This window comes from Vanessa cardui, chromosome 12 (genome assembly GCF_905220365.1).
Source record: "Vanessa cardui chromosome 12, ilVanCard2.1, whole genome shotgun sequence".
NCBI classification, from domain to species: Eukaryota; Metazoa; Arthropoda; class Insecta; order Lepidoptera; family Nymphalidae; genus Vanessa; species Vanessa cardui.
Genome location: NC_061134.1, coordinates 5,084,144 through 5,104,536, shown reverse-complemented (window position 1 = coordinate 5,104,536; position 20,393 = coordinate 5,084,144). Strand labels below are relative to the sequence as shown.

The 20,393-nt window shown below is 30.4% G+C and overlaps 3 protein-coding genes across 6 annotated transcripts in view; 2 read left to right on the top strand and 1 right to left on the bottom strand.

Moving 5' to 3' along the window:
- Positions 1–295: 295 nt before the first annotated feature.
- On the top strand, positions 296–1,740 carry LOC124534128 (density-regulated protein homolog). The gene is made up of 4 exons (XM_047109823.1): positions 296–639; positions 714–884; positions 1,308–1,447; positions 1,536–1,740. The coding sequence occupies exons 1-4, from the start codon at positions 462–464 to the stop codon at positions 1,578–1,580; spliced, it is 534 nt and encodes a 177-aa protein (XP_046965779.1). The 5' UTR covers positions 296–461; the 3' UTR covers positions 1,581–1,740.
- Positions 1,741–2,154: 414 nt separating this feature from the next.
- LOC124534380 (serine/threonine-protein kinase unc-51) overlaps positions 2,155–20,393 on the top strand; it is a 34,546-nt gene continuing 16,307 nt past the window's right edge. For all 4 annotated transcript variants that reach the window (XM_047110193.1, XM_047110192.1, XM_047110191.1 and 1 more), the window contains exons 1-2: positions 2,155–2,567; positions 6,900–7,076. In XM_047110193.1, the coding sequence (XP_046966149.1) occupies positions 2,439–2,567; positions 6,900–7,076 (306 nt within the window). In that variant the 5' untranslated portion in view covers positions 2,155–2,438. The remainder of the gene's footprint in view (positions 2,568–6,899; positions 7,077–20,393) is intronic.
- On the bottom strand, positions 16,251–19,244 carry LOC124534383 (adenylate cyclase-like). The gene is made up of 4 exons (XM_047110195.1): positions 19,053–19,244; positions 17,961–18,411; positions 17,737–17,874; positions 16,251–17,253 (listed from the first exon to the last, which is right to left on the bottom strand). Exons 1-4 carry the CDS (start codon positions 19,094–19,096, stop codon positions 16,552–16,554), a joined length of 1,335 nt encoding a protein of 444 aa, XP_046966151.1. The 5' UTR covers positions 19,097–19,244; the 3' UTR covers positions 16,251–16,551.

Genomic DNA, 20,393 nt, shown 5'->3' with positions numbered 1-20,393 from the left:
AAGTAAGAATCGCTTTATTTTTATGGTTATTTTTATACGATTTTGCTGCGATAAATAGCCGGTTTTTATTCTTAATATGTTTACTTAAAAAAAATCCAAATTAGGTTTTTTATATGTAAATAGAATTATAATTATAGTACATCAACCTATGAGGGAAACCAAAAAGTCTTCTGTGCAGTGTGCCCTGTAGCCTAGGCATCCATCCCTATGTCGATGAATAATTAAAATCGTTTTGTCTTTTAAGGTGACAAATGATAATTGACATTGACAATTTTGTTTATGGCTTTGATTAGACGTTGCGGTTGTCACTAGTCATGTCAATTCGGCTTCGAAACGAAATCTTAAACAGCTTAGCTTAGTTTTTCTATTGATTTAAATTTGTATAAAAGGTATTACATACAATATCCATTTTTATTAACAAAATATGCATATGCAATAAATTCATTGAAAAAATAAATACAATGGCGGACAGAGATTTGTCGCTTGGTCCGAGGGAAGGTGTATCGTACCCAATAAAGGTGCAATACTGTGGTAATTGTTCTATGCCGATCGAATACTGCGAATATTATCCTGAATATGATAAGTGTAAACAATGGCTAGAGAAAAATTTACCAACAGAATTTGAAAAAGTAAAAATAGGTAAGATCATTGGTTACAGAATTAGCAGAGTAAGGTTATTTTATAATTTCTTTAATTTTAATTTTTATATTAAGATGAGGAAGATAACGCTGGTGGAGAAGAAGAAAAGAAACGGCAAAAAAGAGGTGGTAAAGGTATGCTAAAATCAAAGAAAAAAGAAGATGTTCCAAAATTAGTCCAAGTTTCACGAGCCCCTCGTGGAAAAAAGAAATCCGTAACTGTTGTGTCCGGGCTGAGCACTTTTGGTAAGCTATTTATGGTCTACAATCTTTTTAAAATTAATAAACATATTAAATATGTTGTAAAAAACTGATATTGGCAATGGATTAACACAAATTTATTAATTAATAGTTTAACTAAGCATCAATGTCTACTCACATCTAATAAAGTAGTATTGTAAACCCACTAAACATTGATAAAAAAATTATATTGAGTTTCTTTTACTGAAACTTGATGGAGATATAAATATTTTTTAAACCTAATGTAATAATTGTCTAAATCTTGATATGATGCAGAATATATTGAATTCAGATTTACACAATAATTTGTGTGCAAATTATTTACTTTACTATATGTTAACTTAATTTTAATTACTCCTTATAATAGATTGTATATAATAGTGTGGATTATATATTCTGTATACTATATTCAATACTGTATATTTTTAGATATTGATTTGAAGGTAGCAGCTAAATTCTTTGGTACTAAATTTGCCTGTGGGTCATCAGTGACTGGTGATGATGAAATAGTAATTCAAGGTGATGTCAAGGATGATCTATTTGATGTTATTCCTGATAAATGGCCTGAGGTACGAAATTTTATAACTTATTTGATTATGAATAATATTTGACTTTAACACTTCACGATATCTTAAACCTTATATCGTTAATTTGCAGATTGATGAAGACAGTATTGAAGATTTAGGAGACCAAAAGAGATAGTCACAATATTCAGAAGCTTATATTTCCTGCTTCTGTTTCTCAAAGTGTAACGCGACAATTATTGTTGTATGTTTTTTATTAATGTGAAATAGAAATGAAGTCTTGTCAATCTTTCATTTATCTAACCAAGATTTTTATTAATAAAAGCCTATTATAAATTGCTGCTCATATTTATTTATGAATATCTTACATATAAACAATTAATTTTAATATTGATAATTTGCATGTATAATGTACACAACGTATCATATTTCATAAATATAAATATTACCGTCTTATTTACCTACCTTATTTAAGCATAATATGATTAATTTCAAGTTAGTAAAGAAAGACAAAAGTAACGACATCTATGTATCATTTATTATTACAATTTGTAGTCAATAGATGGCGACACTTAGTAATACTATTTTTTAAATTTATATAGATATTGTAGTAGGTAGTAATTTATAGATATTTTTCATTATTGTCTAGTTTTTTTATTTTAAATAGTTTATATAAAAGTAAAAAATATCATTGAAAAGTATAACTGGCAACTCTGAATAAAGACAATATTATTTGATATTAATTGGCTTATGGCAATACAGTCTTTACTTCGCAAAATCAAACACAACACCATAACACAAAATAAAATCACTTTTATGCGTTTTGCGTTCAATGTATGTAGTGTACAGCAGAGAAACAATGATTCACTAGTGCATTAGGCTAATAGTTAAAAGATAATACGTGGAAGCGAATAGGAAGTGATTAGGAGCTCAAAATCAGAATGTAGCGCTTAGTCAAGTTCCATAAACGAGTTTCTAAAATTGTATTATCGATCTTTGTCTTTAGTAATAAAGTGTAATTTTATAAAAACTTAAAATGTCAGTGGTGAAAGCAAAAGCGTTGGTGAAAATGGAAGTTATCCAGGTTGGTGAATACGAGTTCACCAAACAAGATATAATAGGCCATGGAGCCTTCGCCATGGTGTACAAAGGCAGGAAAAGAAAGGTATGATTCCATTGCTTCTCCGAGTGTTTCTATTGTCACCTTTAGATATTTAGACGGTAAAATAGTTTCAACATACTTTTCTCCTAACAAAGAGAGAAAATTATTTTGGTTAACATAAAACAATTCGTATCGATTTGTTTTATCCGTGGGTAGCGTAAACGTCACATCAACCGCGATGAAGCAATCATAACGTATGACATAGTGCCTTGATATTTCTTAAAAAAAACATACAAATTACTATATTAATGTACTATTGATCATATTTCTAACAAATGTTTATAATACCATACCTAATGTAAATAAATAATATTATAAATGAAAACGACTGAAGAATAATTTGTTTTTAATAACATGTAAACATTATGCATATGAACATGATATTACTTGGTTTGACATTATCCTTGAAGTTTGCTAAAAGTTGTGACATGAATATTTAATATGTTTTAACAATAATCAGTACCATATTATATTAAATCATTAGTAACAATCAACCTATTACAGCACATAATATAAGCACTCTTGTAGTCAATTTAATTTAATTACAATTCATTCCCAGCTAGCCAAAGCCACTGACACCTGTTAAGAAGGCCTATTTATGTTATTAAAATAAAGAAATTCATAGGACTTTTTTAACATATAGCCTATATTAATTCAGATGCTGATGATAAATTTTTGAAACATTTTTTTTAAATGAATTTAATTTAATATTTACAAATAAAGAACTTTCTTGGTACAAAAAAATATGTATTTTTACTACAGTACTACATTATATAGATGTTATAGAATGAAACAATTTAAAATTATAGATCTACAAAGTTATGATAACAAATTATTTGTAACCTAAACTATTTCAAATGGAAACATGCATAAAACAATTTTAAAGTATTGCTTGTACAAAATTCATATTAATTATGTGCTTTATTAGTATAGGCATAAATGTTAGTGTTTAATGTCATCTTATATTTAAAATATTTTAACATGAAAATTAATATACTATTTATTCATTACTTTGGGTTCCCTACAAATAAACATATACAATTTACAAGTAACATATATGAGCAATGTAGACCTTAGGGCTGTGAACGGCCTCCAGTATAAGAAACTATATCCTTATAAAATTTGAATATCAAGAGCAAAAAAATGATACAAATATAACACCTAAAGTAATAATAAATAAGGAATGTTTAATTACAGTAAATTAAAGATGATTTCAAAGTTGTGGTAATTTATAACTATATATTCATAGGATTGGTTTAAATTTTTTTATTATTTCTAGCCAGACTAATTATTCTACCAATTGACAGGAAAATAAAAAATATTTAAAAATTTGATGAATGAACCACACTACAACTTTTAAATGTTTATAAATTTTATTTAATATATTTTATACAAGTTGTTGCCCGCAGCACCATTCGCATTTGAGGGTAGCTAACTTTGCATTTATTATATAATATAATTGTATACTAATAGTATACATTTAACTGATTGTGACCATGGCATTGCAGAGAATATATGCCATTCTAGATGTCAAATTTTGCAAATGATCAAACAAAATTAATTCCTTGTATTGTTATTAGAAGCATTGTTAGGCTAGCACCAAACCTGCTTATTTTCCTATATTATAGTAAATCAATGTTTATGTATCATATAGGCTATAAATGTAGTGAATTTTATATGTATAAATTTTTTATTAGTAACTTCTAGTGATGAATTACTGTCTTATATGTTGACTGTTCTGTTTACGTGAAATAATTTAACAAAAGTTTGGAAATTTTTTTTTTGTTTTTCATGCACCAATTGTCGTCAAACTGCAGCTTAAGAAACAAGTGAAGCAAAGCTCCAGGATGTATGAGCTTCCAAAAAAAAAAATCAAAGCATATAACACTAAACTGACCCTCATATTACTTATGCGTTTAAAATGTAAGACCACCATCACACTCTTATCTGCTAGACTTTTGATTTTAAAAATGTGTGAAATGCGATAGGGACAACCATTTTAGTTTATGATCTACTAAATTTACTTATCATTTCAAAAAATAAATTCATGAGGCACTAATCCTAGGACAGTATTCCATAAAATTTGCATTGAACAAAAATCTCTATCAAATAAATAAACCATTTGTTTAAGTAGTTAAAATTGAAAAATAGCAAACAATTTGCTCACTTATGATATTTTAATTCTGTTTAAGTTAGTTGAGTCCCTGTCTATCCCTTTTTAACAGTCAATATTTTACGAATCGCATTTTTTTCAGTGTTTTAAAACAAGATTTTAGTGTTTTAAAAAAAGTATATTGTAAAATAGTTCTTTCGTCTGTAAATCAATCGAATTGAGAACGGAATAATACGAATAGTCATTTTTATATCATGTCTGACGGTGAGTGCATGTGCGTGTTTTAGAAGCCTTAACGCATGCCATGCAGACATAAAAGAACCAGTTATTATTATTAGTATTATTGCAGCTGTCATTCTAGTTTCTATTTCCCATCTATTAATGTCCAAACTAAGCTTAACCAGCTCGCTCTACCTGCACGTGTCTTTAATTTACGACCGTGTAATATTAAGCCACTCCCTGCTGCAATTCATGTGGTATTTTATAAACTGTTGCAACTTACAATCTCATGCTATCCTTGCCCTACTCAAATTGTGAAAGCGTAATTAGTCTTGTGTCTGAGCTAGTGTTTATTATTATATCATAAACATAACGTTGATTAAATAAATTTCATTAGAAACTTAATAATTCATAATAATATAATCTTAGATAACGAAATATAAATCTAACATTTTACAGTTATCATGCTAAACGCAACTTATTTATTTGTTTATTTACGCCGGCTATACGATGACATGTTTTGAGATTTGGTTTCACCTCTTTGTGTTAAACCGACTAGACAATGCGTCGCTGCACAATACGACACGCGCAATGCACTCCAAGGGCATACATCACACAGACACGTGCCGTGTGTTGCGACCAAAATATGGACTGAATCAGTTCATAATCGTAATAAAACATATGTGTAGCATATAAGGATTTTCCACTTCGACTTATTTAATACTCCACCCACTATTATTCTATATTGAATTGATTAATATTATAAAAACTGTAATTTTTTCTACCATTGAATAAAACTTTATAAAAAAATTGAGATAGTTAAAGTACTTCATTATATGTTTCTAAGTGTTATTGATGGTTACAATAGTGCAACTCATTCTTCTCAGGCTACGGGGCTAAATGACGAAATCGGGTCAAATTGTAATCGCTGCTTGAGCCTGCCGAGTTCGGAATGTAGGACGGGCTAATGTTAGCTCAACTCCGGCGCACCACCGACTCCCTTCTGGATAATCAAATAAAGTAACAAAACCCTCGACCGTCTGTTCGCTAAATATAAACTTGAATTAAATAAATTCGGTTTGTTGTGGCAGAAATATTTAAGTTTGTAATAAAATATTATATTACAATCAAATCAATATTATGTATTAAATTTGAATTCGATAATTAAAATATATTCGATTCAGGAAGAGGAAATTTATAGTGAGTCATTAGACACTCTACTTTGTTGTACTTCGGACTTCAAGATGGTAACATGTAAAGCACATGTATTATGTCTACAAGTGTTCACAGCTTAATGAAGATTATTATAATTTTATTTCACTTTAACATTAATTGCATCTACAACTTATGTAATTTATTATTCAGACTACCTTTCTGTTTTGCACATTATGTTCAATTCCAAGATTTATACGACAATTATTACTCACGTAGTACTTATGTAATTCTTTAGACAGGTTGGAAATATCTATACATGTTACACTATAATGGTATTGTTTATATTATGCAAAGACGGCAGACCAAAAACTGGATTAAATTATCGCGTGAATATAAAGAACTAAAAATAATACGTAACATGTGATACGACAACACACGTGCTGACAAGAAATGCGATATATTTAGATATTGGACACAATTTTAAATAGATTTTAAAATGTTTTAATAAAATATGCATATCCAGTTTTTGAGGTTGCTTAATTATCGATAAGTGTTGAATGATAAAAACTGTTTTTTTTTTTTTTATAAATAACCCTATCAAAGTAGTAAACCAGAATAATACATTTTAGGTAACTTGTTCTTCATAAATTTGTGATCGAAGTCCACTTAATGTTTTTCAATTAATTGTCATTTTTATAAGTATGTGTGTTCTTGAATGTTGCTTTTGTCTCACATATTTAAGACAAAATTAATGGTATTACCTATTTAACCTATCGAATAACCGTCCCTATATCATAATAAACTATAAGCTATTTTGAATTGAAATATTCCTTTCTTTATTATCACAGAATCCATCACAGTCAGTGGCCGTGAAAGTGGTCACGAAGAAGGGCATTCAAAAAGCGTCAGAGATACTCGTCAAAGAAATAAAAATACTCCGGGAACTGACAGCTCTTCACCACACAAACCTCGTCGCTATGCACGACTGTATGGACAGCCCCGCTTACGTCTACGTTGTTATGGAGGTAAGACATCCAGTCATTTAAGAACATTTCAGATACTCTTTTAATAAACGCTTTTGTTAAACTTACTTATTTACAGACAATAGATATATTTTTTTAGCAATAATGTCATTTACAGCATTTTTTCTAATTTACGAACCAGCGTGTTACTACGGAAACAAAATTAAATACTATTTGAATATTTAATATTATTAATTACACAAAAATTAAGACGAACCAGGAAGAAGCGATTGCGTTCAAAACTGCGAATGTCGGGCCAATCATTTATCGTTCCCGACGTGCGCGACATGCCCTCAGGGCCATTATATAGCAAACGTCCGAAACATCCAAAGGTACTTTAAAGCCAAAATTTATGGCGCAATGTAAAGCACAATATAATGAGCAGCTATATAATGGGCCTTACATCATTTAACTAACAAAGTCAGTATATAAAAGGAAGTCAATTTTAAGTATTTATAATTATTATTATTCTACAAATTTTATTCATTTTCTTTGCAAATGTAACTAAGTACATATGTTAATCTGATGACAATAAAAGTACTGTGAACCATAAATTTGATCTCACTGAGTGATAGAAGATACCTACCATGAGGTCTATGCAATGCTTGCTTGACGTTCAAGGTTTTATAATTCTAAAACAATAAAGTATACATTCATTTAAAAGTTAGGTACTATAGGGACATAGCGATTTACGACAGCCTGTACATGTGGATGGGTACGCATTCGAGGACTTAAATAATTAGAATATACGACAAAATTACCACACAATAACTCCTGTTCATTTCCCTTGTTTAATGCACTGCTCGGTATATCAACAACAATTACCAGGAAATGGTATAGTTGTTAACGAGCATTAGGTAGCGTCCGTAACCCACTGGCCTTGCCCTTAATCCATTCATCGATAGCGCAGTATCGCGTGTCAATTATACAATTTTACGTGATCATTTTTACTTCATATTTTAAAGGCAAACTACGCAAATTTACGTATTTACGAACTTAACTAACATAAATAGCATATTTTAATTTGTACTAACTTTTTGTGTTAAAACCTCTTTGTGTGTTTACCCGGGAAACACCATTCAATTGGCCAATATAAGAGCATATGTACATATAAGTCCTGATTAGTCATAGAATTTTAAATTTAACAAAAATATAAGAAAAATATCCATTATTATAATGTTTGAAGTACTGTTTTTAATAATTATATAGGTATTACTTGTAAGCGCTACAAAATCAACATGCTAATCCTTAACAAAGCAACGAAATGTCATGAAAATTATGCTTTAATTAACTATAATTGTCCATACAAACTAGGATGGTTTCGTATAATTTGTAAATTTAAATACCAAATTTAGAACTGATAAAAAACAGGTTTAGCGTTCCGTATTTATTATTTAAATTTATTATCATGTTAGGATATTTATTTATTACATGTTGTGTAGTGTCTATTATTTGCGATAAGGAAATCGTCTGTGTATACGAATTAAAAACAGCACGCTTACGAAGCGTGCAATGTCCGACGCCTGCCACGACGTTCGACCAATCCCAATCACTTAAAATTCTACAAAGCTTAAGATAAACTGTGAGCCTTGCACTTAATATTATATTAATGCGTATTAAATAAACAAACCAAATTCTGTAACAGGTCAATGATACATTTATTTAATTAGTAAAATTGATAAAACGGACATCGAAAATTATCTCATTCACAACGGCCACTTGGCAGTTGTCAGTGAGCTGTTTTGCCCTTTCGCGAATGGTGTCACAGATTCGCCCCACTAACCTTTATATCATTTAGTCAATACTTCAAAACTCATGTACACCTTATCAGCTTCTGATAAAATATTTATGTAATAACATTGGAATATGCCTACCTTATAAATAAAATATTAACTTTAAAACAATACAGTAAAATAAAACAATTATGCTAAAATTGATTTAGAAATTTCAATAAAATATGCAGTAACTTTAATTATTATTGAGATTCGCACGCGTTAACGCAAAGTCTTGAACGCAAATCCGTAATAATTTGTTTAATGAAGGTTCCGTTCATTAAATAAATATTGTTTTGTAACATATGCATACAAAGTTGTCGTAACAAGTTACATTAAAGGGAATGAGTAACAATTCATGATGCAATTTCGTTCCTCGTGTTGTAGCTCAAAGGTAACGCTGTATTTCTTGAGACATGCACGTGCTGAATCCAAACTTGTGTTACTCGTGTAGGATACAGCTATGAGCGCTAGTCTAGGTTATTGCGCAGAAACTACCGACACGCGTCGTCATACTTATCACTCGAAACGACGTGAAAGTGGCGAACGAAAGTGAACTGATCATAATGCTTGTAATATGAATACGAACAGAAATAATTACGCCATTTTTTTAACTACAACCGAAAGTGGTCAAATAGCGCCCATTTACCTTCCGGATTATATACGTTATATCCCTCCTTTTAAAATTAATACTTGGCAAACGTACGACAACTGCAACGGTCACGTAACAATATAGATTGAACATTAGGTATTTAAAACTACTAACACTCAATACATTAGCTGGACAGCCAGGTAAGCCAGAAATATAAAAGCATACCTGTTCTTTTTTTAATACAAAACCTATGAAATCTATTAATAATAGCTAAGATGCCAGTGACCCAAACAAGTAAATCTTAGCTAATTATTGGGGCTCAAACATATGTAAGCTCATTTATTTCCATGTCCTTAATTTGTATTTTAATCTTACGTGCAGTGGTGAAAGAAACAAATACAACAATAACAAAATTTTATCATATGGTATCCAATATCCATTAACCAACCCAGCGTAGTAAAAAGAAAGGGTCTTTAACCACTAATGGAACATAAAGTATTTGGTACTTTCATAGCAAAAAAACTGCTTAATAGAATTTAGCTTAATGAGCAACTAAATTATCATCAGCCAGAAATCAGCTTGAATACTGCGAGATATCAACAATAGTTGTTCATCTCTTATGTAATCCGCAGCCATAAAATTTAATTCCTACTCAGGGACAAATGTATACCCACACCTTCCACGACAACAAGCTAATAATTATTTATATATAACCTTGGCCTCGAATTAATAGCGATATATTACAAAGTCTTCGATAGTCTTCGCGCTAAAGATTTTCAATCTGCTAAATAACTAAAATACGCGTTTTCATAGTAAAATTGTATTTAAATATTTTTAGAGATCTTTATTAATAGATCGGCAAGGGCATATATACCAAACATGTCTTCACTGTGTGATTTTGAACACATTAAGATTATAATAAAATATAGTTCTGAATGTTTGAAGTTTAAGTAGTGTTCTAACATTGTATATTTAAAACACGACGCATGACTATCGTAGCATTAAACGACATACCTCAGTGGTTTTTATAATCCTAGTTATAAATTTATGCTAAAATAATCGTAAAACGTTAGATAAGTAATTAAACAAATGCCTGCCAAAATTACTTCTCAAAAACTTGAAGAGTTTATCTGAACAGGCAACGAATTTATTTGAATACGACACATGCAGGCTTCGTTAAAATATTTTTTGCCAACACTGTGCACGAGATAAATTAATTATTAAAACAAATGTATTGTGTGTGTGTGTGTGTTCGTATTGTAACCCATCGCCTGTACTAGCAAAAAAGTATTTAGTTAATAACTAAATAATATTGAAACGTTAAACCATCTGATTTGGAAAGGAGTATATATACAGTACAATTCTGACGACTAAGTAATGATTGTTCATAAGATAATATTTCATCATGTTGGCAACAACTAATTCATTTTAACTGTTGATACTGAACTCGGCGACCGGAAATATATAAATTATTATTTGTTTTCTTTTTTTTTAATTGAGACAATGAAGTGAAAGTGTTGAATCAAAACATACTATATATATAAAGTAAAAAAGTAAACTACTTATATAATCCCCAATAGTAATTTTTTTAAAAACGAGTTTCCCCATTCAATGTTCTTAGTATCTCTATCTGAAAATGGACTAAGAATTTGCTTCCCTACACTGTCAACACAAGAAAACACCTTGAAACTATAAGTATAGCAAATCAATGAGAACTCTTGAGTACTACGACCTTTGTTTTTTTTTATAACTCACTTTTAATTTAAAAAAACAAACCATCAACTCTTTATAATCATAATTTTTAAAATATTTTCAATTTAATAATCTTGAGAAATTAGGTTTGTTGTATATTTAAAATAATATTCAAAAAATTGTTTGATCTATAAATATAATACATATTTATAAACTGAAGACATGGAACAAGAATATTACAAAAAATAAGCAACAATATAATTTTATGTTTTTATCCCCTGATATAGGAATAATTAAATATTTCATTTGCAATGCAAACCAGAGTAATTACATACAATTACAATATAAAATAACTGTAATAAAAACATTGATCTTAATCTGTCGGAATAAAAAGTTTACAGTTCATATGGGTTTCCACTTGCTTCAATTAATAAGTAGATTCAGATACAGATAAAAAGTAGGTACTGTTATATTTATTTATAATTTTGTTCATTTCGTCATTTATAAGTTCATGTAGGTAATAAGTACATCAATTTAGTAAATTTATAATATGTTAGGTATGTACTCGGATGTTTAAAATGTTATTTAAGCAGACTAGAAAAATTAAAAAAGTTTATTTACGTATTTAAATGTTGCTCAATAATTTAAAGAGACATAATACGAAATTATTACAACAAATATTAAACCTGTGAAATGACATTATTTCTGCATAAGTCTTTTATAGCTTAATGAGTTTCTAGGCAGGTGGAATGAATTAAAAGATACTAATCTATACAATTTCCTGTCAACGCTTTCTATTTTCGTAGAGTATTTCTGCAAATCGTATTAGCGCTTAAATTACACGATTAAATAAAGTACCGAATTCTTTACTTATATGACAAACTTCGAGGGATGGTACAATTAAAAATATCGCTTATTCAAATCTAAGGAATCATAGATAACATAAATACTATACCTTTGTAACACAACACTTGAACACGCTTCATTGTCCGTTACGTTATGCAACTAGTATAGTGCGACAATTTAAAAGCTTTCATCATCTGCTTTATATGACTGGCAGATTGCCCTACGAAATATCTACCAATTAAGTATACTTTGATAAACTGTCTACATTTAATGTAGAACGATGATACGATAACCCGTCGGAGAAATAAAAAAGAGTGTGATTGCGTCAGGTCGGTTTCTCTGCACGTTTTGTAGCTTGAAAGTGACGCACAGGAAATCATAACCTTTCAGCTTTCTATCGAATAATAGGTTGGGGAAAAAGTTTCTTCGTATTTTATATGAAAATTCAAAAAGTTTTTTTTTATAGTTTATTTACATTTGACTAAAGTATGTAGGTGCCATTTTGTTCCATAACTTTTTGCCATCTTGTTGGTAGTGACATGATCCCATTGCTGTAAAAATTTTGGGGCTTCTGATCGAAAAACTGCGACAAGTGGTTTTGGCAGTCCTCTCGTGATGTTAACCTGACACTGCCTAAGGAATTCTGCAGAGACCGAAACAGATGAAAATCTGAAGGTGCAAGGTCAGGACTATACGGCGGATGCATTAATACCTCCCAGCCAAACTCTCGTAATTTTTGTTGAGTGGCTAAAGATGTGTGAGGTCTAGCGTTGTCATGGTGAAAAACCACACCCCTTCTGTTGATAAATTCTGGCCGCTTTCTCTCAATTTCTTGCTTCAATCTCATCAATTGTTCGCAATACAGTTCTGAATTGATGGTCCTGCCGGGAGGTAACAGCTTATAATGAATGATGCCCTTCCAATCCCACCATACACACAGCATTACCTTGTTGCGAGTTAATCCGGGTTTTGCCACAGTCTGTGAAGCTTGACCGGCCTTTGACCACGATCTTTTTCGCACGTTCTTGTCGTATGTGATCCACTTTTCATCACCAGTTATCAGTTTCTTCAAAAATGGTTCGGTTTCATATCGTCGTAATAAAGAATCACAAATGAGTACACAGTTCATTAGGTTTCTTTCAGTGAGTTCATGAGGCACCCATATATCGAGCTTTTTTGTGTGACCAACTTTATTCAAATGAGTCAAAACTGTTTTGTGGTCAATTGCCAGTTCTTCAGCTACATCGTAACTACTAATATGCCGATCTTGCTCCACTTTTTCAAAAATGGCATCAATTTTGTTCGTAACAGGGCGACCAGAGCGAGATGCATCTTTGATACCAAAATTTCCGGCTTGAAAACGCTTAAACCAAACTTGCGCTACTCTCACAGATACTGCATTAGGTCCATAAACATCACAAATTTTTTTTGCGGCTTGAGTTGCATTTTTAACTTTTTTATAGTAAAATTTTAAAATGTATCGAATTTCTTCTTTAGATTCACTCATTTTAACAACAACAAAAACAAATGAAAATCACACAAATTCCTAATTTGAATTTGGAAGTGCCTTCTTTAAAATTAAATTTTTTTAATGATACCAAAACCAGCCAGACACAAACGGTATAGTCAAAGAGATTTTATTACAAGTTCATACATACTATATGCGAAAAGACTTTTTCCCCAACCTAATATAAGAGCTTTTAATAATTGTCTTTTAATAATCGAGTATTTTATTACATATCCTGTTTTATAGTATAAGCCAGTACGTAGCTTCGGTAATGTTGATTTTCCGTCTAGACTCAATCCAAGAATATACGATATAATACATTTGTTTTCAATAATAATATGTATTGAGTTATGTACAAAATTTAAAAATGAGGACAGTAACCTTCGAATTGCAGTACATCTTGATAATCAAATCAGACATGATATAAAAATAGAGTAAGTCCACCGAAACGTTGCCACAGCGTACTGCGCAGTGCATTGGACGTAGGCCTGGCGCATTTTAGGTCAATAACCCGTACGTTATTAGGACTGTCCCATCAAACCTTAGCCTATATTTTCTTAAAGATTAGTAATGATTCATAAAATAAAGTGTTGCGAAATATTAAAGCTTCATTGACCCAAGCATATTATATCGTCCGCTACCGGCTAACGGAACACTACAGATTGTCTCGGTCAGACAGGCATGCAGTCAAGCACGCATCCGCCCGCATTTTCGTTCTTTGCACGACCTGTTCTTAGTGCACACAAGTGTTTACCACACTCTAGCGTTTCTTTCATGTCGTCTTTGAACCGTCTATTGTTTTTAATTAGCGGAGCATGTGAATTTGTTTCTTGTATACGTATCACACACACCCATATAATAATATAACTTTAAAATGAAAGCTTGGTTTTGTGTGCACATTTTTATACGTAATTAGTTACTAGGTATATATAACGCAAAATAACAATTATTAAATGATTTATTGATTGAATTAAGCATAGCGAAATTATAATTCGAATACATATTAAACATAGTATATCTGTCTTCATAATTACATATATAACAGTAAACCAAAAGACAATAGCTGCTATATAAAATATCGGCGATTAACATACATAAATTGCAAAAAAGTATAAACAACAACATTGTTTTTCATGACTAATCTTTGTTATCGTAAATTATTTCAAAGGAATGATTTTACGCATAAAAGCAAATTGCGAAAGTAAACAGTTTATTTATCTCAATACATATGTACATGAATAGTAAACAACTAAATATATATGAACGGTAATATCGCCGGTGCATTAAAAACTGCTGTGTCAATAACCGTGTTTATTTTGATATTGTAACTGTATAAATAATGCCTCAAGTTTTTCTGTTGTGGTATTGCACTTCCTATTTATAATATATAGAGGAAAAAAATCAAGACCTCCTGGGTCCTTTTCTATCAATTGGGAAATTTTAAATAATGGCTAATCTTAAAGATATTATTTTTTACAATGTACAGTATCTTTCATGTCATGCTATACATTAAATTTTATATAATGTATAGCATGACATATATAAGATATTTTCTTTGAAAATATTTTTAGATTACCATGGAAAAAGTAATTGCGCATTATTCTAGAGTATAATTTTAAGCAAGGTACCGCAAGTGAAAGCACGGTATGTTTTAGTATGATCGATTCCGTCCTGTGCATTTAATCTCAATAATAGTCTTATTTAACTGCTCCAAAATTCAGTATCTATAGCAGTGCAACCGGTGCACTCGCATATTTTCCGAAATAAAGGCCCCAATGAGCCATAAATTAATGAAAGGCCAAACCAGGTGACAAAGGTAAAGTCTGAGTAAGGTTTGAGTAAAGAAAAGTTAAAAGAAACTCCATGGTTGTATATGGCATTGCCAACATTGTTCTTCAGGTTTCTTTATACCTGATGCAACAATCACTGCAGAGGTGCATTGTAAATAATGATTTACAAGCTCATGGTCAAACAAGAATTGTTAATTTCTTTAGACCTTTCTTTTACGAGAGCTAAAGCCAATAAGGTGGTAAACAATGCCTCTAAAAGTACATCGAAGCATCAATTAACTTTGATATTTGGCAAATAAACATATTTATCGTATAATGAACTTTAAAATTTCGCGTGTATATTTATACTAAAAATATTGTGAGTACAAATAAAATATCTTTTTAGTTCTTAAAAATAAGTGATTACAAATTATTTAAGCTTTTAATATGAAATGTTTCCATGTTCCTTAAGTTTTAGTTCTTTAAGCTCACGTATAAGAGTCTTGACATTGATAACGAAACTCTACTAGGGAAAAAATAAAAACAAGACTTCCTTCTTAATAATAATGTTTTTGCTGTCATTTAACATACTCAATATAAAACTTTAATTAGCCCCAATTTTATTTTTAATAGTTTTAAATTTGAAGAGAATTTCAAATTTCGAAAAACAATTTATTTATAAACACATAAAATTGTAATTTTTAAATATAAACACTGGCAATTACTCGAATACGTGAAATAGTAGAATCGACTTTACAAAATATTATGTCGTAAACTTATAATCTAATCAATCAATTCTTATTTTTAATATATTGACTATTGTAAGGTCTTATTTCTCAAACGTGCTTATATTATTATTAAGGAATATGACAGTTTAATAAATAAAGCATACATTTAAATAAAATAGCTGAATATCATCTATAATATGTATCTATTATCTTTGTTTTTACTCTTTTGAAGCTCAACAACAATACGATGATTAAAAAGAAAACTAAAATAAACAACTGTTTCTTTTTATTTTAAAATTTCAACATCAATTAGTATAAAACGAAAATACTGTGACGACCGCAACTGTTGATATATTTACATTACGACTATCTTATCATAACTTAATCTAATTTAGTGCCCCTTAAATATCATTTACAACAAATATACTCTTCACTGACAGCCGTCTGTTCCAGTTCAAATACTAAGATTTTAGTCCAAACGCTACCATTATAAAACATCATTATCTTTCAGATCGAACCCAGTCACTTCTCAGTTCATTCAAATACATGTCAAAATATAAAAAAAAAGGTTTCTAAACCGGTAATTTGTCGGATTTATTTTGTAATGGAACCTCTTCAGGTGTAGTTCCATTTGCATTTCCTCCTGGTCTTTCAGTAGCTCTATTAGGAGTTGAACTAAACCGTTTCTTAATAGAACTCCAGTTCTTCTTTATAGTAATTCCTGCCACTACAACTATCATACCGGCAACGACCATACCAATAACACTCTTGTCTACACCACCGGTTTTCTTTGTATCAGCTGTTGTAGCACCAACCTTTACGTTTGTAGCATTAGATGCATCTTTAGGAGAATCCGGAATGGCATTTAAGGACGCAATCTTTTCTTGAGGAGCGTTAATCACAGCAGTACGAAGAGAAAATTCATTAGCTGGTATATTTTCATTTAAGTTAGAATCCGTCTCAAGAGGTTTCAATGGTATTGTTGTAGAAGTGCTTTCTGTTACTGAACTTTCAGTTTCTGTAACTGCTTCTTTGTTGCCTTCAAAAGTATTCAAAGGAATCATACCGGGCAGTGTAGCGTCAAACAAATCTTCATCAATTTTTTGTGGTGCGTCTGGGCAATCAAATGGCTTGGTATCACAAGACTCGGTACAGACCGTTTCTAGTGTTTCCTTTAAAGTTTCACATAAATCTAAGGCTAAATCCGTTGATCCAGAGGGGAGCGTAATTTTCCGAAGTGCTTTGAAGTTAGAGAAATTATCAGAAGAAAGTTTCTGAAAAAAAAAGATAATTGTAGTATTATTACAGTTATAAATCGAATGTACATGAGATATAAAATCAGTTGACGCTCTTTATTTGGAATGGAGTTATTTGGTTTTATTATATTTTGTATAATATCTCTTGTATAACCTAGGTTATACTCTACTACTAGAGTTTTATGATCGGTATTGAATAAAGACCCAATCGGCTTTAATTACATTAAGAAGTTATTACTATTAAAATCTATATTATTAGATATTTATTATATATATTATATTTATTATTAAATTAGATATTTGAAATTAAAAATAACGCCTTTATTGATTTCGACATTATATACATTATATTTTATACTACTGTCACATTGAATAATTCTACAAAGATTTAGACGACTACTAAGACCGAGCTATTACCAAATTGATCAGGATAGAACTTCATCAAGTTTCACATCATAAGCCCGCTCAAAACCTTAGCGCTATTATCTGTCATTTACTTACCGTCCTCATATCGTTGCCTCCTAAATCCAGCTCTTCTAATTTAGATAAAGACAGACTGTTCTTTAAGTCTTTTGGATATTCAATGAGTCGGTTGTTTCCCAAATTTAGTGTCACTAACTGTGGTAATTCGCTGATAGACTAAAATAAGTAATAAAAAGAAATCAGTGCCAAGGTTTTTTACAAAGAATATTGATCAAATTGAAGATTGATATTGAAGTACTTACGCCAGGTGCCAACTCCATTATTAAATTATTATTTGCATTCAAAACTTTTAGACTTTTTAATTCTGATATTGTTTTTGGTATCTCAGTTAATTTATTGTTATGCAATTTTAAAGTAGTTGTCCTGGAATCGATTGGAGATGGAAATTCCGTAAGACCGTATCCTGAACAATCTACAATAAAATTATCTGTATCGCCCTCTGTATTACATACACAGGGCTTAGGGCAGGGTAACGAATTATTATTAGAATCTGCTTTTGGAACTGACTCTTCATCCAAAATCCGCATTCCCTCAACACTTTCTAGTTTGGGCGGTGCTGTTGGCTCTGTAGTGGTAACTATAACTGGTTCGTCGACAACTCCATCGCCACTACCTTCAATAAAACCCTCCAATTCTGTATGGTCGGGAGGAAGTGACAGTTCATCTTCGTTTTGTGAAAAAACTGTGTTGACCCTGAAAAAATTGGTTTTGTCATTACCATGTGACATCAATAAAATCAAATGGGTATCATTTATTTATCATAACGAGGTGACGTAGGATTGTTAAGGACAGAGATAAGAGTTGTGATAGTAGGAAGGGTGTAACAAATTGTAATTTTATAAACTTGACACATAAAAATTTTAAATATATAGAAATTTACTCTAAGTTATATTTGTGTAACATTATCCGTGGATTTCAATATATATTTCACCACAATCGTAGTCGAAGTTGTGTTTTAATGATTATGTCATAACTTTACATCGTATTATCAATGCAAAGGTAACATATCATTTTGATCTTCGATTAATTATTTGAAACGATTGCTTGACATAGGTTTCAACAATTTTTGTATAGAGTTGGTTTTTAAGTTTTATATACATATTATTATTCACAAAGTATGTGATTTTATATTTAATTCAATATAAGTACATATTACTGAAAATAAGAACCGATGCAACTCTAAATGTTATATGTAGTTTATAAACAAATTGCTAGTTTGCCACTATCACTACTTACACGTTTATTGAAATACATATTATTTAATAAATAAATCCTGTTATGGTATATAATAAACGATTAGTAACAATTCTTATAAAAAAATAGAAATAACTTACGTAAGAGACAACACCAATAATATGCAGATATATTTCGGCTTCATCGTCACTTTTCCCTGCAAACTATCTACCAATTACAGCAGCCAGTACCTGCAAGAAACTGGTACTTTCGGATTGCAGAGCGAGAACTCACTGACACTTAAAACTATTATCACTCAATGATAAGATTACCAGCGGCATGGCGCAGCTTATCGCGAATCAAACTTGATAACATGGTACGAATAAACGGCAAAAATGTATTGGAGGTATATTACTAACGCTCACTTTTGAAGATCATTTCAAAAATACACATTAGTTTGTGCTAAAGACGGGCAATCAAAATACAGCCAATATGATAAGAAGTATACGTCATTGCATTCGATAACAGCCTGTTTTGAATACTACGTCCGTTTACAAAATATCATGAAATAAGTGCTTTATAAACGGAAACAATGTTTCGTCGAATTTCTTATCAGATTTTGTCATTTTAACAGAAAGACGTCCAGTCATGTTTTTCGTCGGAAGTAATCGAATCAATATATTAGTAAACTGATCTTATTAAACTAAATACCATCATATGACGAAACGGGACCGCCGCGAGTAGTTTGACTAGTTTGGTTCCTATTGTTCGCTGTATCCGTCTCATTTAATTGTTCAAAATGGTTGTTAATGACTTCTCTCACTTTACGTCAAACTAGTTTTTGAAATACAGTTATGTAAATTTAATGTATTAAACTTACATTGCTTTCATTATAACATTTTACTAGTTACTTAATATATGTTATATTAAACTATAATCAATTTAACACTCCGAACCAAATAACCATTATTAAAATTATATTATCAAGAATTACGGCTCTAATGAACCACAAAGTATCTTTTTAAATATGCTCCATCAGTGATCGATTGATCCTTTAGTTACAATTTACTTATTATGTACTAATCAACAATAAATTGATCGTACCTATATCATATTTGTGTGTATATTATCTACTTTGTTCTGGTTGAGCGACTTATAAGAAAGAAAGTTCAATAGGTCAGATTTTAATCGGCTTTTCAACGTTGTAAAAGAAGTTCATTAGAAAAGACACATTTTTTTATAAACAATGTATAAACTCGAATATTTTAGTTGAAAGTGGGTTTCATTTCGACTACTACTCACAGAGCAGGTACAATAGCATAAATAGACCTGTTTTTTTTTTATTTATAACTAATAATAAATGTATATTAAATTAAAAACTGAGAAGAACACAAATTAATCTTTAAATAAAACAGAGACTCTATTGATCATATTATCCTTTTTTGCTGACACAGACAAACTGCTTTTATGTAGTTTAATACCTTATTAACTACTAAGTATTG